The 27762-nt window shown below is 43.8% G+C and overlaps 1 protein-coding gene across 3 annotated transcripts; it reads right to left on the bottom strand.

Moving 5' to 3' along the window:
- Positions 1 to 143: 143 nt before the first annotated feature.
- LOC308080034 (NXPE family member 3-like) lies at positions 144 to 23189 on the bottom strand. Of its 3 annotated transcripts, XR_013932666.1 has the most exons (7): positions 23079 to 23189; positions 10214 to 10343; positions 7469 to 8214; positions 6885 to 6952; positions 6264 to 6470; positions 891 to 1945; positions 144 to 789 (listed from the first exon to the last, which is right to left on the bottom strand). XR_013932666.1 is itself a non-coding variant. In XM_080421740.1 (6 exons), the coding sequence occupies exons 1-6, from the start codon at positions 23090 to 23092 to the stop codon at positions 1374 to 1376; spliced, it is 1737 nt and encodes a 578-aa protein (XP_080277866.1). In that variant the 5' UTR covers positions 23093 to 23189; the 3' UTR covers positions 781 to 1373. The 3 variants fall into 3 exon arrangements, 2 of the variants coding, with proteins under 2 accessions (XP_080277866.1, XP_080277867.1); XM_080421740.1 differs by having other exon boundaries at positions 781 to 1945; XM_080421741.1 differs by lacking the exon at positions 23079 to 23189 and adding an exon at positions 12396 to 12486 and having other exon boundaries at positions 781 to 1945.
- Positions 23190 to 27762: the final 4573 nt, after the last annotated feature.

Genomic DNA, 27762 nt, shown 5'->3' with positions numbered 1-27762 from the left:
GCAACAGATCTTTAGAGAGCAATGACCACTGAATATATTTGTAGTAAAAAAAAACATTTGCATTAAAAGAACAATTAAGGCCACCGAACGTTATACCAATGTGCTCTTTTTTATTGTCACCAGGCAGGCACCCATAAAAACAAACAAACAAACATTCACAGTTCTCCTACTGAAGTCAACTTGGCAATCCAAAACATTTATAAAAAACTCCTATAACCTAAAAACCTGATTATATACACTAATTAAAGCAGTGTAAACAATCCATTCAGCAGCATTCAGATTAAGGAAGGCGGTTACAGTACGTACAGTACGCCCCAGACAAGGAATGGAAACGAGACCTTTAACAAAACAAATACAGTGCCGCTCTGCAAACATATAGCTGCCTACGGGGCAGCCGACGGGGCTTGCACTTGAAAATGTCAATAATTTCATCCTGGTCCAAACGGTTATTTAAATCTCTCTCAAACGCCGCCCAGGAGACATAGACTATTTAGGCGAGAGGTTGACATTGTACTGGAAAATTGGCGGTCAACGCTGCATGTCGTCATGGCAGTGTTATTAATGCCCTTAAGAAATAATGGACACTGGAGAAAACGTCAACTGTGCACATGTCCAAAACCTTAAGTAGTGTGTCAAATTTAGCACCCTTGCGTTCTTTGAAAGCAAGGTGGGTCCAACATGAAGCAAGCTATGGTTCTTTAACTGCTACACCAAAAACACTGCCAGAGACATTGAGGAGTTTTTGCCATTTCAGTTGCATCAGTACGGGGAGTTGTTAGGAACACACTACTAGCAGATGTCATGAAACCATGAGTCATTTTGGAACCTGGCATTCAATAGCAGGTGAGACAATGATTTACGCATCATTTTATGTCATTTTATAATTTTACTTGTTGGCTTTGCCAGCAAAGTAGTAATAACCCTGTGCTCAATCGAGTGGGAAAAAACATTTGACAAGTTGACACCCATGAAAACAAACAAACAGATTAAGGAAGACGGTTACAGTACACAGTAGCCTACACCCTTAGATTTTAGGCTTAAACAAGGCATGGAAACGAGACCTGATTCAGACTTTCTAAGTGTTCTCGAGGTGGGGTAAGAGTTAAGCAGCTCACTTATGTACTGCAAGTCGGAGCAAGGCTATGCACAACCTTATGGCGTGCTGTCAGCGTGCACAAGAAATATGACGCTTATCGGCCAGTAATTAGCTGCGGACACACACACACGCACGCACGGACGCACGCACGCACGCACACCTACGCACACACACACACACACACACACACACACACACACACACACACACACACACACACACACACACACACACAGACATGCAATTGCATGATCCCCTGGCAGAGATAATTGACAGCTTAAAATGTATTCTGAACAATAGTTTTTTTGTCTGGGCACACATAGGACAATAAGAGATTTATCATATTTTTTACGATGACATGTGGTGGATGGATGTCATGAGGTAGGCGGTGTGCTAGTGTCATCTCCCAGGCATCCACCAAGACAACATTCTGCCTCTTGAACATAGCTTTGAGCACCCTATCCAGCTGTAACGAGTACCAATCACTGTAAGTCAGACTCATATCACGATCCAGAGCCCTTGGGTTTGCGGTGCGAACCACCACCAGCGTTCCAGGTGCCCTCTTCAGGAGGCGTGTCACTGCCCGCCTAATGCCCCGTAGTCGGTTAATGTAGACCTCCACGGGGAAGGGGTCGAAATGGGCCCACACGCTGATAACCACGACAGTGTTGGTACCACCAGCCAGGCCTTCTAGCTCATTAGCTACGTAGCGCAGCTCATTGACTGGAACAATGGTGAAGCTGAGAGGAGGTCCGTGGCATCGATAGGTCAGCAAGGTGTTACGGCCGCTGTCCACTGCCATGTATGGCCCAACGTACGGAGGACCATTTAGATTGATCTCCTTCAACTCTAGTCCGACAGGTGGGGACAAAATCATAGACGTGATAGTTAGGGTTAGCAGTGGTGGACAGTAACGGAGTAAATGTACTTCAGTACAGATTCTGAGGATCTGTACTTTACTTGAGTATTAGATTTTTTTGATTACTCTTACTTGAGTACATTTCCAAGACAAATATTTTACTTTTACTCGAGTATATTTCTAGGAAGGCTATAAAGTACTGAGTACTTTTAAGCCCACTCCACATCCACAACAATGTTTCGCCATGCATGTTGCAACATGCAACTACTTGCAACTACTTGCAACCATTAACCCCAATAGTAGGGTCATCTGTGGCACTTCCGTGACCGTGGAGAGCAAAGGTCCGTTTCTCAATGGATTTGTCATCTAGGAGGGTTATTAAACAAATTTAGCCGGGGTGTATAAAATTTGTGAGAGACCAAAATCCAAAATGGCTGCCGTGAAAATTAACTTTTTAATGGTTTGACCTACAATGATGCACAATACATGGTTTCAGAGTTTATTTTGGTCAAGGAATCTTTGGTGTTCATATAATGATTTGACCTATTGTTGACCTTCAAATGCAAGATGGCTGCCAATTATGAGCTCCAAAAGTTTTTTTTTTTCAAACTCGTCACAGAGCCTACTTATTAGGCTCTAATGAAAGCTCTGCTCATGATGAGTTGAATAATATGCAGTATAAGTACACAGAAGTAATCTCTGAGGTCAATAAAGTCAATGTTTGTGTGTAAACAACAGTTACTGATGTGCGGTTTCCCATTAAATAGTGTAGGCTACTGAGAATATGGTGTCCAGTTCATCCCATCACATTTTCATAATGAACCAAAAATAAATTAACACTATAGCCTAACATAACGTAGTATTCTGTATGCAAAGCTAGAAAGGTTAGTTGCTTGAGGTGAATTTAAAGGTCAACTCATTTGTCACCCTTATTTTGTAGTATTGCTCCCAGTGTTTCCTGTCTGCCTACTTACTTTTACCTGCCTTGTCTAACCAGTCTTGTGATTGTGTCAGTGTTTCCACCTGTGTCCTCTTAGTCCCCCAGCCTATCCTAGTGTTGATTGTCTGTTGAGTTCACCTGTGTCCTGTTAATCCCTGTCTATATGGGAATACCACTCATTTTCAACGTTGAAATATGTCTTTAATAATACACCTTAGCTGTTGTGTGGAAATAAGAAAAAAGCCCCCCCGCCCCCTTCTATGTTGCCTAGAACTGGATAATTGATTGAGATCATGTGATCAGTGACATACGCAAGGTGTACTTTTGGCCTCAGCCAAAAGTACACATGATCACATGGCCTCAGCGATGTGATCAGTGTCATACGCAAGGTGTACTTTTGGCCTCAGCCAAAAGTACACCTTGTGTATGTCACTGATCACATGACCTCAATCAATTATCCAGTTCTAGTTAAGTCAAGTCAAGTCAATTTTATTTATAAAGCACGTTTAAAAACAACCAGGTTGACCAAAGTGCTGTACAGCATAATAAAAAACAACATAAAAATAAATAAACGAAAAATAAACATCATTGCAAAAACATTTCAAAAACAGCAAAAGTTAAAACAATGACAGACCACAAGATAAGAGCATGGGGGGGGGTGCAGGCTGGATGGAGAAAAATCTAGGGTGGATCAAAAGCTATAGGAGAAGAGGTGTGTTTTGAGTCTGGGATTTGAAAGTGTCCAGGGAGGGGGCGAACCTAACAGTGGATGGAAGGCTGTTCCACAAATTTGGGCCAGCCACGGAAAAGGCTCGTCGCCTTTTTGCCTTAACCGGGCGTTCGGAACCTTGAGAAGCCTCTGGTCAGAGGATCTCAATGGCCGGGTGCTGTCCGGGGGGCCCAGCAGTTCAGCGATGTAGGGTGGTGCTAGTCCATTTAGTGCTTTAAAAACAAATAAAAGGATTTTTAAATCTATTCTAAATCTGACTGGCAGCCAGGGGAGGGAGACCAGTACAGGGGTGATATGGTCCCGCCTACGAGTGCCAGTCAGCAGTCTGGCTGCAGCATTTTGTACAAGCTGGAGTTTTAGGCAACATATTGAGGTATTCTTGATTGAGGTCATGTGATCAGTGACATACGCAAGGTGTACTTTTGGCTGAGGCCAAAAGTACACCTTGCATATGACACTGATCACATGGCTGAGGCCATGTGATCATGTGTACTTTTGGCTGAGGCCAAAAGCACACCTTGCGTATGTCACTGATCACATGATCTCAATCAATTATCCAGTTCTAGGCAACATAGAAGGGGGCGGGGGGACTTTTTTCGCATTTCCACACAACAGCTAAGGTGTATTAAAGACATATTTCAACGTTGAAAATGAGTGGTATTCCCCTACACACGAATCCACGGAGCGCTGCCCTGTAGGTGGCGCAGCCATTGCTGCCTTTATTGACCTCAGAGATTACTTCTGTGTACTTATACTGCATATTATTCAACTCATCATGAGCAGAGCTTTCATTAGAGCCTAATAAGTAGGCTCTGTGACGATTTTGAAAAAAAAAAAACGTTTGGAGCTCATAATTGGCAGCCATCTTGCATTTGAAGGTCAACAATAGGTCAAATCATTATATAAACACCAAATATGTATTCCTTGACCAAAATAAGCTCTGAAACCATGTATTGTGCATCATTGTAGGTCAAACCATTAAAAAGTTCATTTTCACGGCAGCCATTTTGGATTTTGGTCTCTCACTAATTTTCCCCGCCCCTTTTAAAAATACACCCCGGCTAAATTTGTTTAATAACCCTCCTAGATGACAAATCCATTGAGAAACGGACCTTTGCTCTACACGGTCACGGAAGTGCCACAGATGACCCTACTACAATGGCAGTTGCAAGGAGTTGCATCGGTGTGGTTGACCTTAAAACAGTTTTGTTGCAAGGAGCTGCGACTAGTTGCATTGGTGCGGTTTGGCCTTTAGGTTGGCTGTTTTTTTTCTTCCCTAAAATGCAATTGGCCACACTTCTGCTCTCACACTAGCCGTGTTTCTGGCTTCCCCCTCCGCTCGCCTCTTTGTTACATCTTGTATGGGTGTATAGGAGTAAAAGTATTTAGTTCTGGTTCCTCAGTCATTTCTATGTTTTTATAGGTGTTTCTGAAGGCTTTGTATAATATCTACAAGCAAGCACATCAGTGCATGCAGTGCAGGTGGTTTCAGAGAGTTACAGTACTTCTCTGAAACAAGAGTTAGAAGGTCCTATAAATTCATTGTGAAAACATTACAGCAATTCATTGATATCAAAATTAAGAAATGTACTTCTACTTTTACTTTTACTTGTACTTTAAGTATTTTTCAAAGCATGTACTTTGGAATACTTAAGTATATTTAAAAACAATTACTTTTTTACTCTTACTTGAGTAACATTTTGACTGAGCTACTTTTACTTATAGTGGGGTGAATTTGACCAAGGAGTATCTGTACTCTTACTCAAGTACTGGGGTCTAGTACTTCGTCCACCTCTGAGGGTTAGACAAATACATATGCATTAGCGTCCACTTGCCGGAAGGAGCATCTATATTGAAATGTAAGTGACGATTACTGTAACTCTCATTTCTCTCTGACATTACTTCCAATTTCACTTGTTTATCCTATATCCTGAATGAGTTCTATCTCCTGAATGGATAAAATTGGTATCCTGGCCTGAAAATGTATTTTCTGCTTACTAAAGAGCTGGAGAGACAAGACCCCTTACTGAATAAGCACTCTATAGTAATGATTACTATCAGAATATAGAGATATTTAACACTAAATTATTCATCAACAACAAAAAACTGCACCTTTAAGTTGCCCCTTTACAGCAGTCATTTTGACAGGTAAAACAGCTGATGGTAATAATGTTAACATGGGTGTACTTCTTTTAGGCGTTAACCATATTTAATACTATTGCCTTCAACTGTGTTTGCCTGTCAAAATGGCCACTGAATGGCCACTTAACTGGGGTCTATTTAAACACTTGTGATTTTATGTCTGCTGATTCAAGCTAATATGTCAATGTATTGCTAATTGTATTATATCCCTATGGGTGTTTTTGCTTAACGTTCCCTGATTTTGCTTAGCACGCTGCTTGGACAAAATTCAGGGAATATCTCAAAGAGCGGAGCCTTTAACGCCAAGTTTAACTGTATTCCATTTGTTGCAATAAATTGTTAAATCTACTTTGATGTGATTGTTCCTCCTGACTGAAATTCCTTTACGTCCAAAATCTGGGCGTAAACAGCTTAGTGAATCTGGCCCATTGTCCCAATATTATTTTATATATTTCACAAATGTACGTTAAATTTCAGTTTCAGTAAAACCTGTTACCTGGTAAAGTCTTCTTGAGGTACTCAAACCACTGCCTGACAGTAGAGTCACCATACAAATGGACCATCTTGTCTTTCAAACACTGACTGATGGCAGAGGTGTCACTGAACTGGCGAACGTTGATGCCAGTGAGGGCTCGCCACACACCCTGGTAGTAATACCCAGAGGGTCCAGGCTTCACTCTGCTGCTCTTCACCTCTGGTTGGTCTATAGAGCAAGTAAAATAGTTTTATTATTTTATTTATTTGTTATAATAATAATAATTATATTAATAATAATAATAACTTCAATTTATATATCGTCTTTCAAAAAACCTGTTGATGTATCAACATATAATATTCTAACATACTGTACTCAATAATCCTAAACTAATTTTTTGATGCGCTAAATTGTGTACGACTATGTATACAAAATATATTATAAAAACTAAACAATCAATATTTAGAGAGAGAAGAATTTAGATTTAGAAACATCCAAGGTATCGATAACCTAACCTCAGAAGGTGAACAGTAGTGGAAAAGAGACTTGAGATCATAGCATACAGCAATATAATATTGTTATATTGTTGGCTTGTGCCTACAAAGATAAACACCACAATAAACACTCAGTCATGCTCTCTACTTTTCTTTGGTTGTACTTTGATGCTGTCAATCCCAGAAGCATGTATGTGGACTTTAATGTTGACAATACTGTGGAAAAGAAGAGAAAAATAAATGTTTGCACAATGCAACAGATGTCATCTCAAATGATATTTCACATTTTTAACAGTGAAATATGGAGTGTTAATTTAATCAATGCATGACACCATGCTAATTAGCCCTGGTGTCCCTATTTTGGGCATGTCATTATAGGCGGAAACATTTTCAAATAATGCAAAAAAATAGCTGAATAGCTATTTTTATAGGGTTTAAGAGGTTAAAGGGGAAGACCACTCATTTTCAACATTGCACTGTGTCTTTAATACACCTTAGAGCTGTTGTGTGGAAATAAGAAAAAAGTCTCCCTCCCACCTCCATGTTGCCTAGAACTGGATAATTGATTGAGACTTTTTTCTTATTTCCACACAACAGCTCTAAGGTGTATTAAAGACATAGTTCAATGTTGAAAATTAGTGGTCTTCCCCTTTAACACACAACCACAAAGTAAAGTGAAACATTTACAATCCCACAACGAAAGGGCAGACAAAATAATCATACGTTGTTTACCTTTGAAAGAGCAGAGCTTCTTCACTGCTAATGTTTGTGGGATGAACACACCTCATATGGTTGATGCGATTGTCACAGCTCAGCTTGTTAGGCTTATAGCAGTACCAGGGCTCCCCAGTGTTGAGGTTTGTATAGTTACAAAGTGTCCGCTGGCTTGGTGGCAGACAAACATTACAAACTGTGGTTTCAGAGACTGAGCCTGAGCGGAACACACTCTGGAAGAACACCCTGTCTGGCTGTTCCCTTGTCAGTCTCCGCAGCACAGTGACAGCTTCACTGGGGTGAACCAGTGTCACCTCTACCTGCGCACGGCCCTCCCAGAGTAAAGGGAAAACAGCAGAGTAGGACCCATTCAAGTGGTCCACCACCTGGCCTGCTACGCCCGCTTCAAGAGATGGATCATGCAGCCGAGCAAGCAAGAAATCACCCCCATAGTGTTTGGGCTGACCCTGAAAGTCATAGATTTGGATGAGAGCCTTCAGCTGGTCCCCTACATGCCACTCTCTACCTCCCTCTGCTGGGAGGATAGTGAAGTGGCTGTGTGCAGGGTCACTGGTCTGCTTGAAGAGAGGAGCTTTAGGAAAGTGTGGAGGTTCAGGCCAGTCGATGGATTCTATTAGCAAGCGTTCCTCCACAGCATCCTCAGGCGATAGGTTCTGACCCTGGCAGCTCCAGGGGCTGATATCATGGTGGTGAGGAGGAGAACTTTCTGGGACGATGGCGGTTGACTGACTTTTAAATCTGATCTGGCAGATGGTTTAAAGAGACGAGATTTCAAATATTAACAAGAGATATAGGTCACTGTTTTAGCACCACCATGAGGAGATTTGACAAATTTGGGATGTAGGTTCCGCTTTGGCATAGTAAAGTGCGTGCGTTCCCAACAATCTGGCACTGCATTCATGGTGTCATGTGTGGCATTTTGTGCAAAACGGCCACCCCTAAAAATATTTTAAAGAGGGCCGCCACCTTAGGGGAGCAGATAGTGATATAATATTTCAGGTTGTGATACAAGGATGACATTTGGCACAAATACTCTTTAAGGGGCACTCTTTATGAAAAAGGCACTGGCCACTCAAAAATCCAAGATGGCAAAGTGGGACTAATTGAATATCATGCAGGTTCCACCCTCAGTTCATGTATTCTGTAAGCTAGGACCCCAAATTTACCATCTAGGGGGAATAACTCTCATAGTGATTTTTGGGAAGGTATACACCCCTAGTGCAAAAAAAAATACACAGCACACATATATAGCTACCACTATATGTGCAATGCTATCACATATTTTCTAACTCAAAGATGGCGTGTAAGATGGCGGCTGGAAAACTAGTTGCAATGATGTGATCTATAAAACATAGAAATAAAGTTTTTGTGTTTACATGTGTTTTTTATTTTTATTTTATTCCAATAGACATACAGCATTAGTTTTCTTGTCAGAACACAATTTAGTAGGTGTAGGAAACCTAATTATAATAGAGTGAAAGTCATTGTACAACCAGGGCACAATAGTAAATGGTGCATTGTATAAATAGAATGGTGCATTTAGCGATTTTATCCAACGCGCTACTATGGGGGTTCGAGTCACGTGGTGTTGATACGTCAGTCATCAGTAGTAGTAAAATCAGCTGCTCACCTGCCTGGAACTCTATGAATGAAATTAACTCAAACTTATGACCGCTTCACTTTGTGCTTTAATGCAACTTTTGATGTCACTGTGATCGCTGTTTTTAATCTTTTGGGATGCCGTTTCATGAACTGTTTTGAACTTTATTACCAATACAGTAGGCCTACACTGGATGACTGGAAGTGGAACTGATTTATGGATAGACACGCGTCCAGCAGGTAAACGTTTTGCCCGACTTGCCTCTCGGCGTCTTAAATGTTTGTTTAGATAGATAGTCGCCATATAGACCATATTTTTGTCTAGACATTTTCTGGAATTGTCTGAAATGGAAAATATCTGTCTGATGAGCAAAACTATAGTGCATGGCAAAGAAAGCAAACTTGAATTTAGAAGACACTTTCTGACACACCAGTGACACCACAAATCATTTCACAAGACTTGGGAAAAAAAAGTTGTACTGTGCAGAATTCCCCCCTTCCACCAGTAGGTGGTGTTGTGATGCAATATATGTATATTATGTTATTTCAGTCAGGCAGTGTGTAATGTGTATATCTACAGAAACTACTATAACTTCTGACCTAAGCTTAGTGCTTAATGAGACTCCCAGTTTAGTAGACCTTGTATTGTGAATTTGTACTTCCATGTACTGATGTTCTCATGTCTTACTAAATAAAGTACATCAATCAATCAATCAATCAATCAATCAATCTGTAATCCTGTAAAACCTGCAAACCTTATAAAGAACCTGAGAACTGCCACCCTTGCTCTCTGTGAACTTTTTGACCGAAGTCTGCTGTGGATGAGGAGACTGGCCAGTCTATAGCTCTAGACAGCTTTATTATTTAAAATGTACCATAGCCTACAGTACATGAAACTTGACCAAGTGCCATCTTCAGTATTTTAAAAGTCCTATATATTTGTATTATTCTTTGATGTGCACAACACCTCGTGCCTTTAGGCTACTATTCATCTTAAACTACTTAGACTTATTCTGAAGCCAAATGAAAAGATAAGGGAAAGGAAAAGGAGTTATACAGGTTCATAATGTACATGCATAAATGTGTAATAGAGGTCCTTAAATGTAAATAATTTTAAAAGTGCAGCAATCACCCTCTTCTCACCTTCAGAGTGTTGATGTTGCGCAGCAGAAAGATCAGTGCTGACAGAGTCAGGAAGAGGAATATGACTTTGACCGTGAGACGGCATTCAGGTAGCTCCTTCCTTTTACAATGATGAGTCTTCATCTCACATCTGTTATAAAGTGTAATAGTGTGAGACTGCTGTGATCAGTCCCATTCGTGTTATCATTGTTATTTCTTATTCTGTTTGACAGTAACGTTAAACACATTACTTTGTTACGCATAAATTGCTAAATCCTCTTCTCTGATGTCTGTTTCAAAAGGGAGCCGTGTTGCTCTCCAACTGTTCCATCTTGAGTGAAAATCCCTTTCACCTGACCTTCAACTAAAACATACAGTAATATATGCAAATGGGGAGTCAAACATTACCAATACACCAGTTGTCCCACCAGTTGTCCCACCCAACGTACAAACGTATCCAAATAAATATTTGGATACGTTTGTACATTGTCACTTTCTCTGTGGCAAAGTAGCCTACTAGGATGTTGCCCTGTCTGCTACTACCCTTGAGTATTCAACTTTTTCTTTACTGCCCTTGTAATTCTCTGTCCTGGTCCCACTCCCAGCACATTAACACTATTTCTGCAAAAAGGAGTCAGTATAGGAGTAGTCAGGAAATGGCATCACCCAGGCACATGATCAGTTGCCATGAACGAGCAACAGATATTTGGAGAGTAAAGACAACTTATTAGGCTGGAGTAAAACAACTTCACATATATTCACACCAGCACCCCAGTCTACATACCGTAAATAACAGTTGTCATAAGACATGTCTGCCCCCCCCCTCTCCCCTCTTCAATGTATAATCTTTCATCTTTTACCCCTACTTTTTAGTTTGCTTTGACGTCTATACCTTTTCTATATCTTTCTTTCAACTCTATTTTAATTTGTCTTTATTTACTTATTTCACAATTGTCCTTCTTTTCTATGACAACCAGTTCAACAGGCATAGTGGGTTGCTTCTGTGACATAATGTTTAAGTCAGGGAGGCAGTTAAGTTAAATAGAAGTTAAATATTCTACTCAGGAATTTGCTCATGACATCAAAAGTGTGGAGATGTATTCCAATTGTTCAGAGGGATGGGTGAGATTGGCTATCTATAATAATAATAATCTTTATTGTCCCCGAAGGGATATTTGTCTTCACAGTCTGTTCAAAAGCAACAAAACTAAAACAACAACACATAACCATATGGCACAAAACAACATATCACACGACAAAACACCAAGACAATACAGGGGCAGTTTGTTTAATGCTGCAATGGCTGAGGGGACAAAACTCCTGCTAAAGCGAACCTTTTCCCACTTCAAGGTTCTGTATCTTTGCCCAGGCAGATGGCATGAGTTCGAAGTGGCGATACAGGGGATGATCAGTGTCATTTGCTATTGTAAGTGCTAAGCGTGTGATGGCCTTATTGTTCAAATCAGAAAGTGTGGTGTGGGAAGTCCGATAATCGTGAACCTAGTATCGTGATTCGAATCGTATTGCGAGTTGAGTGAATCGTTACATGACTACTACCTGCCTACCTGCCTCCCTCCCTCCTTCTGAGTTTCTTATATTAATGCAGAGCTCACAATTAAATGTGTTAGTTTCTTGTACGTAGTATGAATTTTGGCAGGTGTTTTGGCCTGTGGACTATTTTTTATTAATTGTTTTACTATTAAAGGTGAATACGCAGCACCCCGCAAATTGAGTTTAGAATAGGTGTATGCTGGCATTAGGATTTAATTGACTTCAAGGACATTATGCTTCTGCATATGAAACCATTTGAGGTCAAAATTAAATAAAAGGGATAACATCAGCAGGTGTACAGTTAAATTGCTAAAGACTCTACTTGAGACCCAGGTTGTAGCACTATTTTCCTGTTCAGGTTACATAAAAGGCATCGCTCCGAACAAAGAGGCTCACGCTTAAGGCTGGGAACCTTTAGGATTTTACAAAAAAAAATTCTTTACAAATCCCCATTAACGATCCGATTCCCATTCTCTATCATTATAAATATAAACTTATAGCAAAAACATATAATTGGTGTACTTTTTAATAAGCGTGTTGTTGTTGTTGTTATTATTATTATTATTATTATTATTATTATTATCATTTAGAGGAAATTTCAATATGTTATTCCAAGTAATCCTGTATGTAACAAAAGGAAATATGTGCTTACCATTAATGATCCAGCAGTCATTAATTTGGAATAGAATAAACCACCATTGTAACTAGGCATACAGTACATGATACAGACATGGACATTTCAAGCTAAGCAGTGCGTAGTTTACACAGAACATTTTCTACAGTTAGCATTAGCCTGCGCGGGTGCGTGCAGCTGCTTCCTGTGGTGTAACGGTCACAGGCAACAAACTCAACAATGTTTTTAAATGTATTACCTATATATGTTCATACTTGAGACCTGCGTCAGGCGGCTGTGTTAGTATTGCTATTTGCTACAACACTACACTATTTGTGGCTTTTACACAAATGGTAACTTAGTACCGTAGACATACGTATACACCTTTGATGATTTGAAGAGCATGCGATGAATGTGCTAGAAGTGGGCGGGCTTGTAAGCCATGAAAACACTTACTTCCAATAGGCCTATAGTAGGACCAAGAATATGAGTATATCATATCATGTTTGCTGTTATATTTGCTGTTGCACAATATTGAATTAATGCTATTGTTTTTGTTGATCTCATGTGCTTTTAGATGTCTATATGTACTTAGTTATGTATCAGACAGAGTACATTAGAGGTTTTTATTTTATTTTATTGTCTCCAGTCCAAGTCCAAGTCAAAGTCTAGGACCAAGGGATGAGTGTGGGTCATTTCTGGTAACAACAGACAAGGTGCAGCTTTTGCAGGCTGCTAAAGGGAATCCCATGACCAGGGCTCTGTCTGACCGGTTGATTATATGTGGACTACAGTATGTGGATTATAGGTGGACTCCCGGAAGATAGACCATGCCAGAAGTTGAGTGGCATGGGGTCCCAGGTTCGATTCCCGGGCCTTGGCAAGGTGTAGAGGGGTCACTGAGCAGGATACTGCGTGGTGAAAAAAGTTCTGTGAGGTGTTTTCAATGGGTGATCTCTCCTCAGTGCACAGCAGTACGACGCTTCCAGTTGGTGCTATGGGCCTCTCCTTACAAGCATCGATACTGCGTCGTTGCGCTGCGCATGTAGTCTGAATTGGCCTGAAGTGTTGTTTGCCAGACTGCGCAAAAAGCGGTAAGATACAGTTATCTGTGCTATCTCTGTTGTCCGGGTAACAAGAGAGGGAGACTGATGAGCTGTCAGGTTCATATTCTAGATTATATTTATCTAAATTATATTATTTTAACCCCGGCTCCAGTTTTACCTGACACAGAGAGAGAGCATAAGCAAACAAACAAAGAACATTTTTTATTGACCTTCTGGCCCTGGTATAATCACTAACCTTCAAGATGTCGCTGTGTCAATGTAATGAATGATGAGGATGACACTGTAAAATGTTAGGTACTGAGTTTGTGTGTATGAGAGTTCATGTGAGTTTATGCGGGTGCATGAGTGTGCATGTGAAAACTGGTTAAAACTAACCTGTAGCATAATCTAGGGGAAGTGAGTTAGCACTCTGCACAACTGTATGTGTCCATGTGTGAATGTATAAGTGTCTGTGTAGAGGAGAGAAGAAACGAACAACAGATATGTTTAGAATGTGTCTGTGTGAAAGAAGAATGTGTATGCATATGATTTATGCAATACATTGAATTTTCCAAAACCTTAAATTCTAAACTAAAGTAAATTAGTCACTGTTGCATTCAAAGCTGTTGAAATGTATAATTCAGACAAGCAGTTGTTTTTTGAGATGCAGCCGTCTAAGGCAGACAGGAAGTTTGTGGTTTCCTCACGAACAGCGTTCCTCATACTGTACGTAGAGTGGGTGAAAAGCGAGGTCAAGAGAGGAACCTGTTTCCTTTGCATCAAGATAAAGTTGACTGAGACAGTGACAACAATTTCTAAAGTTCATTTAAAAAAGAAAGAAAAGTGTCTCATATTGGGTGATGTTGGCCGGTTTAGTTTGCCTGACCATGCTTAGGTTGTAGTCTGAACACACTAGTATATGGATGCCAACAGCACACACTATGGCTGCATACATAATGCAGGGCATTTATTTTGTTTGTCCCATCATGGCTGGCTATGTTAGTGTATGAGACTCTGGCTATCACCCTGTTGTTATGACCAGGCAAGTGACAGTGCTCAAAGACTGGACCTCGTAAAGGAGGGAAGGTGCGAGCAGCTGTACTGGCTGATGACAGCTATAATAATATATTATTCAAGGCTTTAAATCTGATTGGAAAACTGTGTGCTCATGCCCCATTTCTGTGGACGTTTTGACCTTGACCTATCAAAAGTTGAGCCAATGTGAGGTTGAAGTTTACAATGTCCAACTACAACAACACTGTGGCCTTACAGTATAATGAGCCCAGAATGAGAGAAAACAACATAACCCACATGAATGGTTATATGGGGAGAGTTGAGCATCTATCTGTGTTTTTTTTCAAGCACAATCTGTCTATGGTTCAGGAGTTGAATCTGTTGATTCCAAGTACAGAGACTACTGCGGTTCAGCAGTTGAACCTAGAAAACTAGAGGTTACGTATGTAACCCCGGTTCTTTTAGTTCAGGAGTGAGGCACTCACTATGGGAAACGGCGCCATTTGGCGATGCAACAGAGCTACACACAATACGCTCCGGGGCCCATTCATTGGGCAAGAGGGTATGTCACGTCACCAGCGGCCATAGGAGACAAAAAGCTGCGTAGACGATCTGCTGGCCGCCGTCCTTTGACATTAGGAGCATCAAGGCCCTTACTGGACAGAGACAATGCAACCGCTCATCCTCCGCCGATGCGAAAGGAGGTGGATGGAAAGCTACCAACTCAACCGGAGTCGGTGCCACCACCCCGGTCTTGGTAACAAACGCCAGGTTCGGTTTCAACAGAACCCTCCTGTCGTCACCAGAGAACCTCAAGCACTCCGAACTCACCGAGAGTGCATGTAGGTCACTAACTCTTTTAGCCGTAGACAGGGCCACCAAAAGTACCGTCTTAAGACTAACTACTTTTGGGCGGCCTCGAGAGGTTCAAAGGGAGAACGGCAAAGTGGATTCAGCACCACAGCCAAATCCCAGGCCGGGAACAAAGGTCTGTTAGTCGGCCTAGCCCGTCTGGCACCACCCATGAACCGACGCACCAGGGGATGTTTGCCAACCGTCCGCCATCGAAACCTTTGTGGCAGGCAGAAATGGCCCCCAGGTACACTTTGACCGTCGAGAAGGCCAAGCCCTGATTTAACCTGCTCTGCAGGAAAATAAGAACGCTGGGCACTGGAGCCCGAAAAGCCACCACCGACGGTGACTGCTCCAGGCACCATGACACAAAAATATTCCATTTAATGTCATAGGCAGCCCTCGTAGATCCGGCCCTGGCCCCCTGAATGGTAGCCACTACATCAGGGGGCAAACCGCACGAGTCTAATGCGGTCCTCTCACGGGCCAGACCCACAGGTCTAGGTCCCGGGGGCGGGGGTGGTTGATCTCGTTCCCTGCCTGCCGCAGCAGGTCCGTGATCGGAGGGAGGGGCCATGGCTTGGTGTAGAGGAGAGGAGTTATCTCTTATCACACGCCCCACGCCGGCGCTACCAGCAGTACAGACAGACCGTGGAGTCTGACCCTCTCCAACGTTGGGCGGATCAGCTCCAGCGGCGGGAATGCATACAGCAGTTCCCTCGGCCAGCTGTGAGCCAATGCGTCCAGGCCCAACGATAGTCTGTCGCCTTCACTGAGAAAAAGCAAGAGCACTTCGCGTTCTCTGCTGAGGCAAACAAATCGACCTGTGGTCGGCCGAACCTGGTCCAAATCATGTCCGCCACTTTCGGATTGAGTGACCAATCCGTTTACCAATACCTGCCCCTGGACAGCAGGTCCGCCCGCTGTTCAGAAGGCCCGGGACATGGACCGCACACACACAACAAAAGGTGCGAGTCGCACCACATTGTCAGCTCGCAGGCTAGACTGTCCAACACTCGGGAGCCCAAGCCTCCCTGCTTGTTGAGGTAGCACATGGTCGTGGTGTTGTCCGTCCTGACCAGGACATGGCAACCGCTGATGCGCGCCTCGAAATGTTTGAGTGCGAGAAGCACCGCCATCAGCTCCAGGTAGTTGATGTGGGCCGACTGTAGACTGAGGTCCCACACCCCCCTGACTGCATGGCCCTCGTGAACGGCGCCCCAGCCTGTGAGGCTGGCGTCCGTCGTGCCAACCTTCCGTGAAATCACAGCACCTATACTGACACCCTCTGACAGAAACAGTGCGCGTGACCACGGTCTGAGTGCATCCATGCAACGTGGAGATACCAAAACTTGTCGAGACCCCATGGTAGGTGGGATGTTGAGAGCCTGCATCCACCTCTGAAATGGTCTCAGAAATACTCTGCCTAGGCGGATCAGGTGTATGGCCGAAGCCATGAGACCCGCCGCCTGCATGCATAGCCTGTACGTGACTTTCTTCCCTACACAGGCTAGGAAGCTGTCTATCCTCTCCTTGGATAGACGTGCTACGAGCGTGGTTGAATCCAGTGAGATCCCTATGAAAGAGGTCTGTTGACATGGAATCAACACGGAATGTGGAAATAAGCGTCCTTCAGGTCTATGCTGGTCCACCAGTCCTGCTGACGCACCGTGCGTAGTAACGTCGCGGTTGTCAGCATACGAAACTTGAATTTCGTTAGAAACTTGTTGAGACCTCTTAGATCCAGGATGGGTCGCACACCCCCCCCCTTCTTCTTGACCAGAAAATATTTCGAGTAGAAACCCAGGCATTTCTGATCCGGAGATAATTCTCTGATAGCGCCCTTGCTTAGGAGAGAGAGAACCTCCTCTCTCAAAGTCAGCGCCGCTCCGCCCGTCGCATGGGAGAACAATACCTTGTCCGACATGGGAGGTTTCGCGGAGAATTGTATCTTGTAACTTTTCGAAGACGCCCGTAGCGGCTTTGTGGGTCGTCCTCCTCTCCTCCGTGAACGACTTTATGAAGGCAGCGCCATCCTTGAAGAGGTTCTCCGCATCCAGGTCGAGAGCCATAAGCTGCTTCTTGGCTTCCTGGCCGGCCTCGCTGGGGAAGTTGACGAGGTCCAACCATCTGGTTCGCTCCTGCATGGCGCAGAGGTCCAGGGACCTCCCGGTCCACTGAGTCGCTCGCAGGTTCAGCTGGATGATGAGCTGCATCACCAGCTCGACCTCCTCAGTGTGGTTGCCCAGGACGGGTTTCAGGTCCTGAAGCATCACGCTCAGGGAGCCCTGTAACAAAGTGCTGGCGTTGAGGGTCTTGGTGACGAGGGCCGTCGCCTTAAAAGACCTCTCTGTGGCCGCGGAGGCAGCTTTCTCCTTTGGGTTGGTGAGGGTAGGTTTAGGAGTGAGGGAGACGTGCCCCCTACTCATCAGTCCCAGTCCCAGTCCCCCTGCCACGTTGGTGTCGAAGTTAAGCTTTGCGGGGTCAGCGTGGCCCTTCCAGGAGGACTGGAGATTCTCTTTGAAACCCAGGGCCACTGGAAGCTTCCTCACTCGGGGCCGGCGAGGTTCCGGGGCAACCATGCCCGGGAACGAAGGTGTGGGTGCAGAGGAGGAGGCCTGTGGTTCCTCCACTGGAAGCTGCTGGCCGCATCTGATCACCGCTCGCTCGAACGCAGTGGAGACGGAGAGCTTGGGGGTGCTCGGGGCCTCGTCCGTGTCGACCGCAGTAGCCTGGAGGGAGAGCTGACCAGGGAGAGGGGGGAGGGGGGTGCTGGTGTACATGGCTTGTCCGTCGTCTCCCGGCACTGGGCTGAGCATGACGACGTCCGTGGGCTCCTGACGGCACGGGAGGTCCTCACCCTCGTCGTCCTCCTCGTACTCGCCCTCCTCGTCGTAGTCATCCTGCCTGGAATAGTAGTCCTCTTCCTGTCGGTAGCTGCCGCTGGAGAGGACCGACTGGGGTGCGGGGGAGGAGGGGGAGAGGCCGCTGCTGTGTGGGAGCTGAGGACCGGCGCCCACAGCGGCGGTGGCTGGCCATTGTTTACCGCGGCCCTGTGGAAAGCTAGCCCCGCTATTCATAGGGCCCAAGGCGGAAGGTGGTGGTGGTGGGGGGGTTCCAGCATGGTTATATATAAATGGTGCCGCGAGCGTTGAGGGCCAACGCCCGTGGCAGCTGGGGTTGGGGCGGGGAGGCGGGGGTGTCGTTGCGACGCTAGACGAGAGCCGCTAGCGCCGCTAGCATCAGCTGCTCCGGCCTCTCTACGGCGCAGGGGGCCGGTGATAGCGGGAGACTCACTGTCGTTGCTGCCGCCTGTGGAGTCCCTGGCCATGCCGTAGCGTGCGCGCAGGAACCTCTCTGAGTACCGAGAGCACGCGGCGCAGTAGGAAGGGTCTCCGGGGTTGTGGAGCGCGTTGAATGCGTGGGCCACACCGTGGCAGGCGATGCAGATGTTGTGCGGGTCATCTCCGGCGATGGTAGCCGAGCAGTCCGGGAGCCTGCACCGTCTCGGTGGTAGAGGGCCGTCGTAGGAGGAGACGCCCTTGGAGGTGGCCATCGTGCGGTGAAAAACGCTAAGCTAACGGCTCTATGCGGGGAGTTAGCTTAGGGAGGGGTGCTAAGGGCTGTGGCTGTAGCCAAACAGCTAAAGCTAGTTAGCGGCTAAGTAGCGGCTAGGCGAACTAGGTAGCAGCTAAGGTGGCTAGTAGCCAACTCACCACGAGGCAGAAAGAAGAGTATAAGGTCGTTTTCCTGGAGAGAGAGAAAACCCATGGGCGATTTATCCTAAGCGCCGCTTTTAGGGCTAAAGCTGGTTTCTCTCGTGAAGATTGGAATCGAAGATTTAGGTTGTTTTTAATTAATTTCAGTTTTTATAAGCGTGTGAGCCTAGTGCATCTGCTAACAGAGGAACTGAAGAGGAAGTACTACGTCACGACCAGGCCTTATATGTCCTTCCGGAAAAGCGAAGGGACGGCTGGTGACGTGACATACCCTCTTGCCCAATGAATGGGTCCGGGAGCGTATTGTGTGTAGCTCTGTTGCATCGCCAGATGGCGCTGTTTCCCATAGTGAGTGCCTCACGACTCGGAACGAAGAAGAACAAGGGTGGCATGGAACTTAGGGGGTACCCCATTGGTCCTAGTTAAATTGTAACTATGCAGAATGGTGCTGAGGTTGCAGTTAACTGTGATCCGCTCAGCACCGAATCTGAAAAAGCTGCGTAACAGCAAAAGGGTGTGTCCGGTATTTCAGACTCTAAGACTGTGACACACTGAAAGCGTCACTAATGCATTGACGCGCATCAAGAGAAAATAAAAAATGACAAGAGGTTACCTTTATACATTGCTCAACTCATTTCAGATGGTCTGTGCCATGCCTCAACACTCCAAAATCGAGCTCTGAGAGTTGCGTCCACAGGTTTTGACGCATCCAAGTGACGCCTGCAGTGTGGCTGCAGCCATTGTAAAAATGAAGGGCTTAAAAGGAAGGATCTAAAAGAAAAAGATTGCAAGAGCAACAAATAGCCTACTCTCTCAAATCAGAACCCATGGCGGTCCACACACCGATGGGGCCCTACCGAGAAGCAGCTGAGGGACCGCGTGTGTGGATGCAGATCGCATGGTTGAGGTTGGCCAAAATTCCAACTGGATCCATAATGTCTTATGGTAGTGGACCAGAGTTGTTTTTTGGAGGGCTAAATCAAGTGTGTACATGTTACAGTATGATTGGAGAACCAGTACGATTGAAGAAAGCGCACTCGTTTTTACCACCCACCCAGCACTAGAGGGAGCCACAAGCCAGGCTTGTGCGCAAACATATATGGCCACACACACACACACACACACACACACACACAAGCGCACACACACGCGCACGCGCTCATGCTTTTTTTGGTTTATTGAAAGCAGGACTGTTTAGATACTTTTATTGTGTTCTGGCTTTTGTTTTACTTTCTCCCTGACACACACACACACACACACACACACACACACACACACACACACACACACACACACACACACACACACACACACACACACACACACACACACACACACACACACACAGTGATCCATGAAAAGAACTATTCTGTCCCTATCGGTTTACAACTCAAACGGCGCTGAGTCGTCTAGTAGAGCATCGGCCGGTCAGCGCGGGCACTCGCGCCTGGAGGCGCGAGGGCGCGCTTCCTCGGCCTCAAGCTCTACTAGACGGCGCGCCTCCGTCATGGACAAGCGTGTGCGTGTGAACGCGTGTTCAGCGTTCCCCTCATAGATATTATGGTTCCCCTAGCGTAGTGTCCTGGTTGCTATGTGGGGGGGAACAACAAAAGATAGGTCTGCGTCGGCGCATCAAAGCCCCGCCTCTCCGCGTTCTCCTTCTCCTCCTCGGAGGAGGAGGAGGAGAAGGAGAGAAGGAGGACGGTTTATTACGCGAGGAGGAGGAGGAGGAGGAGGAGGCTCCTCTTCCTCGCGAGCCTCGCGTAATAAACCGCCGCCTCGCAGCGCCGCGTCCTCCTTCTCCTCCTCGCGAGCCTCGCTAATAAACCCTGTCTCGAAAAGCCCCGCCTCGCCCCGAAGGAGCCCCGTGCCTAAAAACGAGCGCTCTGTCTTCAATCGTACTGGTTCTCCAAACGTACTGTGACATACACATCATTCGTATGTATCTCGAAAATAAGATTACAATGAATCGATGGCCCATGGCCCATGCGTTTCATTTCTGTGTATTTGCATGTCTGGAAATACATTTTGAAGTCCAACTACCTGCATGTCAAGTTTGCTAACCTTTCATGCATTAAGTCAAGTAGGCTGTATACTGAGTCCTTATCCATGTCTGTGTGAGTTCTCATTCATTTTGGAATAAATTTATTTGATTACAGTAGCTATCACTCAAGTGCACAGGCGCGCGTGCACACACACACACACACACACACACACACACACACACATATGCATGATCTCCTGGCAGAGATAATTGAGAGCGCAGAAAAAGAAAGAAAGAAGAGATTGCTGACTTTTCAAAGCAGTGTGGCTTACTTGAGGACAGGAGGAGATCAAGTTCTCTGAAACAAAAACAGTTTCAGAGAAACTGTTTTTGTTTGGCAAGGTAGTTTCAACTTAGCCTGGTAACACCCCCCCCCCCCCCCCTTCCGGAAATCTCATTTGTATTTGATTTCAGACTCCTGAAATCAAATATCTTTGCCCCCCTTTGCCTTGTTAGCAAATAGCTCCTTCTGAACAGGTGACGTAACATCTGTTTTTGCTCTTCTCCTGCACATTTTTCACAGTGTTCCCTCACATGCCGTTGACTGTTGACTTGTTCATTGTCTGACCACACCACATGTAATTGGTGTGGTCACATGGATTGGAACCCGGGTACTAGCCTAAAAGGTAATTTTTTCTTGGGGGAGATATTAGGCTTTTGGTCATCAGGCAGAGGCTCTGAGCCACTATACTACTACACACACCCCACCCCACCCCACCGGAAACCAGATCCAGGTCACGGCACAAATGTAACGGCCGGGATTCGAACCCCGGTCTGGAAAGCCAGCATCTTAACCAATGTTAACCACTAGCCTAAAGGGGAATTCCCCCTAGGCCAGGGGAGATATTAGGCTTTTGGTCAGCAGGCAGAGGCTCTGAGCCACTACTGCTGCACACATACACTCCATCTGATTGATTGATTGATTGCACATTTAGTTATTTTCAGGGAATTAAGGCAGCTATTAGCAAACAGCTCTCTTGTTGTCCTCACCTGATGCAATCGTGTACGGGTACCATGTGAAACTCTTTTGTGTCCTGTCCTGTCCTTTAATGATTGGATGATTGGACTGCTTATTTTATTCATTAGTTTTACATTGATATGTTTTTATGTTTTAAACTGGTAAAGCACTTTGTGGCTGTCATTGTCTGTGAAAGGTGCTCTATAAATAACATTTACTTCAGTCACCAAAATTATTCAAACAAAATGTAAAGATTAGTTTGCGAATATTTGTTGTTTTTAGAAAAAAAAGAATTCAAAATAAATATCTTGCCAGGACACGTTTGTTTGATGGCCCCTGATTTGGTTACATTTGTCCACTGAAATCTATGCTTTCACTTTCTCTGTTGCAAAGATCTATAAAATGGTAAATGGTGCATTTATATAATGCCTTTATCCAAGGCGCTTTACAATTATTGTGCATTACATTCACCCATTCACACACGCACGATGGCGGAGCAAACCATGCAAGGCACCAACCTGCTCTTCGGGAGCAATTAGGGGTTCAGCGTCTTGCTCAAGGACACTTCGACACTAAGTCTGGGGGAGCCCGGGATCGAACTGGGAACGCTCCGGTCCCCAAGTGACCGCTCTACCTCCTGAGCCACTGCTCCCTAGTATAATGTAGGCTAATGTTGCCCTGTCTGCCACTACTCTTGAATAGTTCAACTTCTTCTTTACTGCCCATGTAAAGCTCTATCCTGGTCCCAGCACATTAACACTGTTGCTGCTAAAATGGGTCAGTGAATAGGAGTAGATAATGTTGTCACCCAGGCCACATTATCATATGCCAAATAAGATAGTAAAATGAGCTGACCATACATTTCCAACTAATGGGGATTCTTAATTAAACAAAAGATATGAATGCAGCATATAAAGTGTTTAAATTATATAAGAAATCGGACAACAGTTACAGTGTATTATACTATCATCAATTTAATCAAAACAGTACTAGCAACTAACAAGACTCAACATTCAAGTCATTTTTGTCACATGCCATATTGTACGAGTATGAGTCAAATTCTTGTTTACATGACATATTGAATCTTACCTATAGTAGACCATTTGGTTGGCTCTGTCCTCATGCAGTATAAGAACTTGCACTCAAGCACTAGATCAGTCTTAAACATTAGCTCTCCACACAGCTCCTATTCCATTTTTCTGTTTCACACTGACCTGCTGATTTGCATGACACATTTAACTCCATCCCTGACCCCTCCTACTGCACATTACTAGTCGGGGGGATACAGACTGGGGTCAGGAGTCGCTGGGAGTCTTACCACTGCCATAAATGAGCAACAGATCTTTAGCGAGCAATGACAACTGAATATATTTGTACAAAAAAAAACACCATTTGCATTAAAAGAACAATTAAGGCCACCAAACGTTATACCAATGTGCTCTTTTTATTGTCACCAGGCAGGCACCCATGAAAACAAACAAACAAACATTCACAGTTCTCCTACTGGAGTCAACTTGGCAATCCAAAACATTTATAAAAACAAAAAAAATAAAACAGTGTAAACAATCCATTCAGCAGCATTCAGATTAAGGAAGACGGTTACAGTACACAGTATGCCCCAGACAAGGCATGGAAACGAGACCTGATTCAGACGTTCTAAGTGTTCTCGTGGTGGAGTAAGAGTTAAGCAGCTCACTTATGTACTGCAAGTCGGAGCAAGGCTATGCACAGCCTTATGGCGTGCTGTCAGCGTGCAAAAGAAATATGACGCTGATCGGCCTATTAATTAATTACTATGCGGACACATACACGCACACACAGGCGATTGCATGATCTCCTGGCAGAGATTATTGACAGAATCTTAAAATGTATTCTGAACAATTGTTTTGTCTGGGCACAATTCATTATACAGTAAAAGGTATATTTCCTGAGTGTCTCAAAACACACATAATTATATACTTTACTGTATATGAGTGTTCGCCGCAGTAAGCAAAAGTTTAACATTACTTACAGTATAATTATGTATATATCATGTTTTTAAACACACTTATAGTCACTCATGTAGCATATGAATCAGACACAGTTGCAAGAACACAAAACAAACGGAGTACTTTAAGACTTACTTTTGGCATTTATGTAATTTATAGGTCTAGGTCAGTGTAGAGAGACAGGAAGCCACGGGCAGGTAAGTGGAGAGAAAGGCGAGATAGGACAGGGGTCAATTACAACAGCAAAGTTGACAAAATAGTGCAGCAGATAACCAAAACAATCGTTCAGTTTGTGATAAAAGCAAAAATCAATAATTTCATCCTGGTCCAAACGGTTATTTAAATCTCTCTCAAACGCCAGGAGACATAGACTATTTAGGCGAGAGGTTGACATTGTTCTTGGGCGTGCCGTTTTTGACTCCGTTTACACTGGAAAATAGGCGTTCAACGCTGCAAGCCTTGTTTTTAAGGCCTTTGTGGTGTTGTGGTACCATGTGAGGTGCATGCATAATCGAAGTGACCTTGGATGAGGGCCCCTGTTAGAATCCTCAAAGTAGTCCAGCAGCTTAGCTCCCAAATATAAAGGAATCGTTCAGTTTGCGATAAAAGCATGACATTTGGTACACTTATAGCCAAAGGCATTCCCAGAAGATTTGGATATGGAGGCATCATGAATTTTCAACATGGCGCCCATGGCAGCCATTTTTCAAAATGGCCACCAGCAACAACTGTTTTCTAATGAGTGATGGATATGATATGATATTGCAGACAAAATTAGTTGAATGTATTTACCTTATGTACTTGGTAATGTGTTTTTTTGGATAATTGAACATTTTCATTAAATTCAAAATGGCCGCCATTTTTTCAGACTGGTTAGATATGGATGATCTCTGTGTCAAATTATACATTTTTCTTGATGCAGAATTTGAATTAGGAACTTTAGACTTTCTAAGAAGCTTCCTTCTATCTCACAAGACTCATATTAAGTGAGGCCAAACCTAGGGTCTATCACAGGGAACTGAGGGAAGACTATTCACACTCGCCTTCACAGAAACAGAGGGCTGTGCTTTTTTTGGAACTGAGCTTTTTTTGCTTTTGCACTGCCCAACACAACCCTTCTTACATTTGCAAGAGACAAGTTCATAACTGGACTAGCCTGCATCTGGTAGGCATGTCCAGAAGGGTTCATAGTCTCCCTCAGATGTCTTTGACCAGCCCCATTTGCACAGTGAAGTTAGTTCTGGTTTTGACACCAGCACTTGACCCCACACTTGGCCTCCTTGGTATACAGCTCTCTTGACATGCTCTTCTAGGGCAGCCTTGGGATTGATTGTACATTGTGCGTCTTTGCAAATGTGTGAGACCTTCTTGGCTAATATGACCCCAGGGAACAACTTAGGAACTTTGACTAATTCTCTATCCGGGACGAAATACCCGAAAATGCCCACGCCCTTTTAAAAATGACCATAACCGGTGCACTACTTCCAACATGTCTCTATCTATCTATCTATCACAGGGGACTGTGTTGGCTCCCTTCCTGTTCACACTGTACACGTCGGACTTTAAGTACAACTCTGAGTCCTGTTTCATTCAGAAATATTCTGATGATACAGCCATTGTGGCGTGTGTCAAGGATGGGCAGGAGGAGGAATACAGGGACCTGACAAAGGCCTTCGGGGAATGGAGTGAAAGGAACTGCCTCCTACTAAATACCACCAAGACTAAGGAGATGGTGGTGGATTACCGGAGGAACAAGCCCGCTCTTCTTCAGCCTGTCAACGTCCAAGGGACAGCTATTGAGCAGGTACAGTCCTACAAGTATCTGGGAGTTCACCTGGATGAGAACCTGGACTGGGCTCTGAACACCGATGTTGTCTATAAAAAGACACAGAGCAGGCTCTTTTTCTTGAGGAGGCTTAGGTCTTTTGACGTGTGCAGCAGAATGCTGCATATGTTCTACCAGTCAGCAGTGGCAAGTGTCCTGTTCTATGCCGCAGTGCTGGGGAGGCAGTGTGATGGACAAGGATGCTAAGTGGCTGAACAAACTGGTGAAGAAGGCGGGCTCAGTACTGGGAAAGAGGCCGGACTCACTGGAGGCTGTTGTGGAGAGATGTATACACAAGAAGAGGAGGGCCATAATGGACAATGTGGGTCATCCTCTCCACAACATCCTGGCAGGTCAAAAAAGCGGTCGTAAGGACCTGTTCCGTTCATTGCCCTGCAAGAACGATCGTTTTAAGAACACTTTTGTTCCAACAGCAATCAGGCTCTTCAACTCCATGACCAGCCGCTAGGCCTATGAACTGGACTAATGGACTAATGGTCTTAGTTTTTAGTTATTTATGGGTCTATGTGCAATGACAATGACAAAGGATGATTTTTATTCCCAGTGACACCTTTTAAATGCTTTTTTATGCTTATTTCATAATATATCTTCTCTCAGTTTTAACCTGTGCACCCCCCCTTTTTGTGATGTGTTTTAACTAACCTTGCCTGTATGAGCTATGGGATATCTGAATTTCCCCTTGGGGATCAATAAAGTATCTATCTATCTATCTATCTATCTATCTATCTATCTATCTATCTATCTATCTATCTATCTATCTATCTATCTATCTATCTATCTATCTATCTATCTATCTATCTATCTATCTATCTATCTATCTATCTATCTATCTATCTATCTGCTAAACCGTTGGAGCTACAGATTTACTGAGGTGCTCAAAATGTCCAGAATACTTATGTTTAGGGAAACATAGAAAAGTGCAATATTTCTAATTTGAAATGTTATGACAGAACAGCTAAAAAACTGTTTTGTCTACTACAACTTTTGAACCAGATGAGCTATAAATGCAAACTTGGTGTCTAAATCATGTTTTTTGACAATTAGAAACATGTTGGAATGCTTATCTTCATGACTGGGTGTGGCTGGACCTCTATTTTACATATTTCAAAGAAATATTAGTTTTGAAAATGTGTCATTTTTGGCAAACTTGGTGTCTACTTTATGCTTTTTGAACATTAGAAACACATTGGAATGCTCATATTTATGATTGAATCCATCTAGATCACTCTGACTTGCTTATTACAAATATGGCCACTATACCAAACATGTTATGTAACATAAAGTTTCATCCAGATTGAATGTACTATACAGTAGTTGTAGGAATGAGATCAAATTAAGATCAAACTGGAGAAAACAATGTAATTTTATTGAAACAATATAATATGACTACTGTATATAACCCAAAGTATACAGCAACAGCCAGTACACTATGCACATCAATGCTCAGCATGCATTGAACACTATCATAATAGTCAAAGGTGTATGGAATTTGAACAATATGTTTAAATTAGAATCAGCTGTATATCATTAGGAATGAGTATCATTAGGAATGAGTTCTACTCTTAAATCATTCTATTGTTTCAATAAAATTACATTGTAAGATACATTACATTTACATTACATTACAGTCATTTAGCAGACGCTTTTATCCAAAGCGACTTACAGTAAGTGCATTCAACATAGGTAGGGAACAAAACTACTAATCACCAGAAGTCTTAAGTGCATTTCCTGCAAAAACAAGCAACCAAGAGTATACCTAGCGCTAAGGTAAAAGTGCAATATATCAGCTACCTACTTTCTTAAACAGATGAGACAAAATAGCAAAATCAAATGAGCACGAGCTAAAACAAATAAGTGTATCGACTAAACAAGATCCAATAAAACAATACAAAAATAAAACAAGAGTTCGTACAACTAGTTAACAACAAGTAGGCCAGGC

This window comes from Gymnoscopelus braueri (genome assembly GCF_963280865.1).
Source record: "Gymnoscopelus braueri genome assembly, chromosome: 23".
NCBI classification, from domain to species: Eukaryota; Metazoa; Chordata; class Actinopteri; order Myctophiformes; family Myctophidae; genus Gymnoscopelus; species Gymnoscopelus braueri.
This window is presented reverse-complemented; position numbering and strand designations above follow the sequence as displayed.